Raw genomic sequence first — 7,406 nt, 5'->3', positions numbered from 1 at the left:
CCCTCCCCCACCCCACCGCCCTGGCTCCGGGGGACCCCGAGATGCCGGTCCGCACTGAGTGCCCCCCGCCGGCCGGAGCTTCGGCCGCCTCCTCCGCGTCCCTCATCCCGCCGCCCCCCATCAACACCCAGCAGCCCGGCGTGGCCACCAGCCTCCTCTACAGCGGCTCCAAGTTCCGCGGCCACCAGAAGAGCAAGGGGAACTCGTACGACGTGGAGGTGGTGCTGCAGGTACCGGGCCCGAGCGGACGGGCGGGCGGGAGGCTTCCTCCAGCTCTGGGCCCGAGGTCGGGCCTCCTCTTCCTTCTTCTCCTCCTCTACTGTTCTCGCTCTCATGCCCCGCACACCCATACCCGCAGCGGGCAACCTCCCCTGCCAGGGGCAGCGGCATCCTTGCCACCCCCAGCCCCCCACCCACCCCACCTGGGCTCTTCTGACCTCCTTCCCACACCCTTCGGCTGCCCCTGCCCCGGCTCCTGACTTCCCATTCCACGCCAATACTTGGGCCTATTCTCCACTCTTTGTACCCCCCCCATCCCAGAGTCCTATTCTCCTTCCTCCCACACCACCTCCATGCCCCAGCCCCTTCCCACCCCCATTGTTAGAGCCCCTACTGACACCGGTTCCTTCCTTTCACTTACTCTTAGTTCTCTCTTTCAGTTTTTGCTTCCCTTAGAGATAACTATCCTTTCCCATCCCCAGGGCCTCACCCTCCCTGATTCAACTACTGACCACTCTTCAGCCTTTCTACTATGCATAGCAGATGGTCTTTTCCCATCCCTGGGGCCTCTCTAAGAATATTCACTTACTCTCTACTTTTCAACTTTTCCCTATCTTCATCACACTTTGTACTCTTTTAGAGTCTGGTCTATGTCATTCCTCTATCTCTAACTCCTGGGTCTTTTTTCTCCCACAGCATCCATTTACTGTCCACTCTTCAACCTTTCTCTTCCCACACACATCAGACTTCATCCTCCCATAATACTATGTTATCTCTGGTATTCCCTCCTCCCAGAGCCTCATATTCTCTGAGTCACCTACTGACCTCTCTTTCCCTATACACATTAGATTTTGCCCTTTTCTATCTGTTGGATATAAGCTTCCTGGTACTCCCAATGCTGCTCCACCTTCCTCTTACCTCCCCCTTTCTTTACCTTCCTGAAACATTCTCTTATCCTGTCTTACACCCATTCATTAGAAACACTTTGATCTTGCATATACTCTTCTTGCTTCCTAGAGGACCTGCTCATTCTCTCCTCGTCCAGCTTCCATCTTTGCACTGACCATCCAGGGACCTGCTCCCTGGGAGACAGCCATCGAAACCTCACAACTTCACCCCACTTTTTCCCATGCCTCATTTCTATTTCTTCATCACATACCTGACCAACACACCACTCCTTCTTTTCCTGAAGGGAAAGGTCTAATTAGTCCTTTCAAATAAGCCTCATTTCAATCAGCTTCAATCAGCTCTCATTCTCTCAATGAACCTCTCTATAAAGAGATTCTCCTTCTTCCTTACAGCACCTCCTTCCACTTCCTGAGCTGGCTCTGGAAAGCTAGCATCTGTACCATGTAAGAGAGATTTGTCCATGATGTGGTTGTATGAAAGAGATGGATGATCTAGATTGCACCTTTATCCTTACCCTATTTCTCTTTGATCTGACAGGTCTTAGGAGTTGCTTCCAATCAAATAGGCCATTACTCAAAAGACAAGTGGGGAATCCCTTTTCCTTTTATTAACTCTAGGGCAAAGGATTAATCCTTTTTTGTGTCGTGGACCCCTTTGGCAGTCTAGTGAAGTCTATGAACCCTTTCTCAAAGTGATATACATGAAATAAAATACATGGTATTATGAAGAAAACCAATTATATTGAAATATGTTATGAAAAATATATATATTAAGAACCAGAGCACTAATCAAGCCCATTTTCCTTATCTTTTGAAAATAACTATTCTTTACTGGAATGGAAAGGTTTTTGATGCCCTTTTACATGGCCATTTTCTTCTTAGCTATTTCCCCCATATACCAGAGGACCTGTCTTCATTTTTTCTCCAAGACAGGTGGATGCTTTTCTTTTAGGGTGAATACTTAACTGTTATATTGTGTCGTATTTGGTTATATTAGGAAGAAGTATGGCGGTTAGAAATGCTCTTGCTGAATTTTGGAAATGTATATAATAGCCTTTCTCTCCATTTCCCTGATATAAATTTTGTGTCCTTTCTACAGGATAACTTGCCTTTTTGTAATCCATCACTAAAATATTACTGAAAACTCTGGAAATTGGCCATTAACTGTAAAGATGGAAATGTTTTTGTGTGTTCCTTGTCCCCAGTTTCTAATTTGGGGGCTCTTTTCATGGAAACAACTGTCAGACTGTTATAGTATAAGTCAGTCTGGCTTGATTGTTGCGTTTTTAGACCTATTCAGTTCAATAATTCACTTTTTCACATTTAAGAACTTAAGTTTTGGGCGGGTGATATCTATGTCAATTAAAAAGGTTGAGAATGAGTCTGCTAAATTTGATATTTTAGATCAAGGTGGGCAATGGAAGTTTGACAGCTAAAAGCAGAAGCCCATGAATGTTGGTTGGCTTTAAGACTCAGTGCTATCTTAGGTTATAGTTACGCCAAGTGAAGGCTGCAGTGGTTCTGCAGGTGGGTTAGTGAGGTGGTTGCTCATCATTGAAGCATTCTTGTTGCTCCAACAGCTGGGACTCATTTGTCAGACTGAGAAACCTGGGGACTTCCCTCCCTACCATCTCTTTCCTTTTACTATATTAATTTTTAAGATTCTTTCTTGAAAAGTGCTTTATAATCTTTCACACATTTTACTGGCCCATTTATTTATTGCTACCAGTGTTCTTCTTGCTATCTAAACGTGCAAAGGAAGTCTTTAGGATACTGTGAAAGGAATGTTTAAAAAGTACCTTTTGGATACAAATGTGCTGTAAGGTGCCTTTTTGCTAACCTCGTTTTATCTTTTCTCATCCTGACCTCAGTTAAAATTGTTCTTGTTTTGATATACTCTAAGTTAATATTTTCCTTATTAATTCAAGGCTTTATAATGGTCAGTTTAAACAGATTGGATGAAGTATAGTGTTGAATGTAGATCATTCTGGTTCTTTTGTGTTTGTTATTCTTGAAAACTATTAGCCAGGTTACAGATCCAACACCCCCCCCCCCCAAAAAAAAAAAAAAAAAAAAGTAAAAACCTGACAGCAATCCACATCAAGTATTGGTGTCACCCAGATATCTTCCCTTCATTTGCTAAATCCCCAATATGTTGATTTCAGTGAGTGCTGCATATACACAAGAATTGTAGTTTAGAACTTTATATGTCATTTATAATTTAAGCAGAGCTGTGTAGTAGGAAGAATGTTGTTGGTCTTGGCATTACAGAGACCTAACTCAACTCTGCCACTTACCAACTGTGATCTTGAGAAAGGCACCTGACACTTCCTTTCCTCATCCATAAAATGGGAATAGGAGTATTTGTACCAAATATCATAGTTCTGATGATCCAGTGAAATAATACATATGACTCCAAGAACATATGAAAACATTTTATAAGTGTGAAGTAATCTATAAATTTCTGTATTTATAGTAAAAGTTCTTTATTGTAGCCTGATAGAGCAAGTCTATTCTCTGAAATGATGCCAAATTCCTAAAGTCAGCGACACTTGAAAGTATTTAAAATAGAGTTTTCACATGCATTATATTAGTCACCTAAAACCATGCTTATATACTTTGGCTACATAGAACACTTGTTTTGTTTCAAAGGATTATAGATCTAGAACTGAAAGAGACCAGCCCAATCTCATCTTCATAGGGAGACCCAGAGAGATAGTTACCTGTCTGAAGGTTACATAGATGGTATGGGATTGAGGGGAGATTTGAACCTCAATTTTTTTATTCCTGAGTATATATAATTTACAAGTATTTGTATTTCATTTACAAGATCTCTTTAATCTACCTATCTTCCCAGCTGCTACAAAAAGACATTTGAAATACCTCTTTACATTTGAATTTCAGTGTTGTGGGGAAATTTTGTGGTTCTTGAAAGTGCCATGTGTCCATTTTGAAAATGGGTATGGTAGTTTTTAACTTGGAAATACAGACATATAAAACCATTCTGGTAGAAATGCTCTAAGTATTGATAACTAACCTTTAAATTGTTATAATAAATTATTGACTAAATAACAAGTAATGATAAAAATATTTTCCTTCAGAATATTTCCTATGATTTTATTTGGTGCTTCTAAAACTTTGCTTTTAGGAAATAAAAATATTGCATCTGCTAGTAGCCCCATTTTACTACATCATGTTGTATCCATTCCTGTTAAATAATAAAAGATGGTATCTAGTATAAATAATAGAGGGGATGTTAATATATGGATAAACTGTCTAATCATGAGACCAATAATTTTAGGATAGAGAAATTAAAATGGGTGCAAAGTTATTTTGAAAAATGATAACTAGAACTGAAAAAGTTCCAAACAGGAGACTGTTTAGATCATCTTTTAAGAGGCTTTTCTTTAGTGGGTGTGTATTTATATCTGACTAGAGAAAGTCTATGATTATTGAAAAGTGCTCACTATATTCTGCCACCTTGACAGTACGATATCCAGTATTGTATTGGTCAAAAAAAGAGTATGGTATCAGCAGAGTTACTATGTTCTTTGGGAAATCAGTAGACAGAATATTGTATTGTGCTCTAGACTAAGCTAAAGGTCTTAGAAGTAGTGTTTTTGGCCAACCTGTTACATGCCAGTAGATGGAAGTCTTGGACCTGTCTCTGTCATGTCCATCCTTTTAAAGTTTCAGGAGAGTCATAGGCAAGGGTCTTGGATCAGCCCCTTATCAATTTTCATTTTTGTAAATTGTTGAGGGAAGAAAGGCCTTCCAGCTCAAAAATTCTATGACTTTATGAGGTCATAAACACATCATTGAATCTATTTGTATGTTTTTATATTTGAGGTTAGACTTTTGAAAGCAACCTTAACTGTTGCAATCTTAAACCAGAACTATAGACATACTTGTAGGAGAAACCATGAGATAGTCACTTAGAGGCTGTCTCAAACTAGAGTCCAATTAGCGTGGATTAATAAATAAACCATAACAGCCTAGGAATATTTCTCTTTTAAGAGCAAATTATCCTATTTAATAGTTCAATTTTCTCTACAAATACCAATGTATTTCAGTAAGTAACTGGCATTCATAATAATGATCTTAAGTCAGGAAAAATATTAAATTATGCTGACTTTTACCTGAGAAAGGGAAATGTATTTTTATATATTATGTTTATACATACACATATATTTTGGTAAAACTCTTACCTTCCATCTTAGAATCAGCACTGTTTATTCATTCCAAGGCAGAAGAGTGGTAAGGGCTAGGCAATGGGACTTAAGTGACTTCCCAGGGTACAGAGCTAGGAAGTTTCTGGCGCTAGATTTGAACTCAGGTCTTCCTGTGTCCAGGCCTGGCTCTCAATCTACCTAACTGCCCCCATACAATATATTTTTAAAGAAAAGGTCCCATCCAAAAATGGTTAAACAAAATGTTGATTCTTAAAGTATAATTTTCAGGTATCTAGAAAACATACTTATGGGGAATAGCTTATTCTTTTAGTAGCTCAGTGTTAATTTGCATTATGTATATTTTTTTCTATGTGGCATTATTGGTATTAAGCCTGAGTGAACAATGGCAGTACCTAAAAGGATTTAGTGATAGAAATGAATCAGTATTCCTAGAGTTGGTGAAAAGTAGACATGAGATAGAGTAAAGAATAAGTTGAGAATAAAGCCTGGCACCAAGCATACAAATAGAAAAAATAGAAAGTTGATCTAGGGAGAGACACATATGTATACATACAGAGGTAATGGGTAGTTTTTGTTGCAAACACTCAGATGATGTTTAGTATATCTTTCTTGTTCAAGAAAAGCACTTTAGACTTGATCTTTTAGTTAAAGGAAGTTTACAGAATACCATAAAGAAGTTTGCCAGATTAGAAGGAGAATGCATAGGAAAATATCATAATTCATCAGTAAGCATTTATTAAGTGTGTGTTTCTGTGCTAAATCAATGTTTTAAAAACTTTGTATTCCTTGGTAGCTCTTGAATACTGATGATCTGATCATCCGTGGTGATATGGTAATAGTCTTGCTTGATAGAATGTAATAGATTCCAGAAAACCCCATAGTTTAAAAGTGTGTCTAATTATTTGAGAGATATCATTAGTTTCAAACGGACCTCTAACAAGATTGTATGTACTCTTTCTAGCATGTGGATATGGAGAACTCTTACCTTTGTGGATACTTGAAGATTAAAGGCCTTACTGAGGTAAGCATTCTATTGAAATTAACTAGAAAACAATCACTTATAAAAGAGTTTCATATAATTAAGACAAGTAAATTGCAGCTCTTAGATTTCAGATTAAGCCTACTTATAGCTAAACTTTGTTATTTGAGGGATTTTGAAGTTGCTAGTTAAATGATTTTTTGAAATTTCAGCTTGCTGCAGGTGACCACAAATTTTGTTCTGACTCAAAAATATGAATTGGAGTTATGTGCTCTTCCAAGCACCTTTGTTTACCCTTTTCTTTCAGCTTCTCTTAGATGCTGAAGGCAATGGTTTTCCTTTATTCACAGCATGACATTCTTCAACTTGAGAAATAAAAGCATATTAAAGATTCAAGTTGGCAACACAATGGGAAAGTTGGGAGACTTGGAAATATACAGTTTCCCTTCAATAAGAGTATCTTTTTTTGTTGAATTGTTTTGAGTTCATGGCCTGAAGTGTTTTGAGATTGATTATGTACAAGTAATGGGCAGGCTTTGTTTTGTGAACACTATACTATACTCTGTGTGTGTGTGTGTGTGTGTGTGTGTGTGTGTGTGTAGTATTTTATATTAACATTATTTGTAAATTTTCTTTGCAACAACATAACATACAGATTTCTCTGATCATGTGGTTGGGGGAGAAAGGGGCACCCAAAGCACCTTGAGATAAGGAGGGATCATGTTGGTGGCAATTATGGAGCTCTGTGTATACCCCAGAATCTTGGTCAACTTCAGCTCAGCTTAAATTAAAGTTCATTAATGACATTGCTTGCCTTAGTGAAGCCAAGCAGGCCCTTGATAATTTTCCTCTGATTGTTTTGTGAATTAAAGGATGCACAAAAAAAGTGTTGAGGAATATCTGAAGAGGAAAAGTCAGTTCTGTTGGGGAAAGGTTTCCTATTGGAAAGGGGCATTTGAATCAAGTATTAAAAGAATGAGCAAAATTTCAGCAGTAGGGGCATATTTCAAGCATGAGGATGTCAAGAAAGTGTAGGATATATTGGGATCAGAGAGCTGTGCAGTTTGGCTGAAATAATACAAGAGGAGGAGAAGAAGCAATAATAAT

General features: G+C 38.5%; 1 protein-coding gene across 1 annotated transcript; it reads left to right on the top strand.

The window, feature by feature from the left end:
* Window positions 1-29: 29 nt before the first annotated feature.
* LOC123256638 (glucose-induced degradation protein 4 homolog) lies at window positions 30-6,341 on the top strand (the record flags this gene model as incomplete). Its single annotated transcript, XM_044685223.1, has 2 exons — window positions 30-230; window positions 6,282-6,341. Coding segments are annotated over exons 1-2 (249 nt in total), but the record flags the coding sequence as incomplete, so codon positions are not given.
* Between the last annotated feature and the right edge of the window lie 1,065 nt (window positions 6,342-7,406).

This window comes from Gracilinanus agilis, unplaced genomic scaffold (assembly GCF_016433145.1).
Source record: "Gracilinanus agilis isolate LMUSP501 unplaced genomic scaffold, AgileGrace unplaced_scaffold76, whole genome shotgun sequence".
NCBI lineage: Eukaryota > Metazoa > Chordata > Mammalia > Didelphimorphia > Didelphidae > Gracilinanus > Gracilinanus agilis.
Note: the sequence above shows the minus strand (reverse complement) of the source record. Positions and strands in the feature narration are given on the sequence as shown.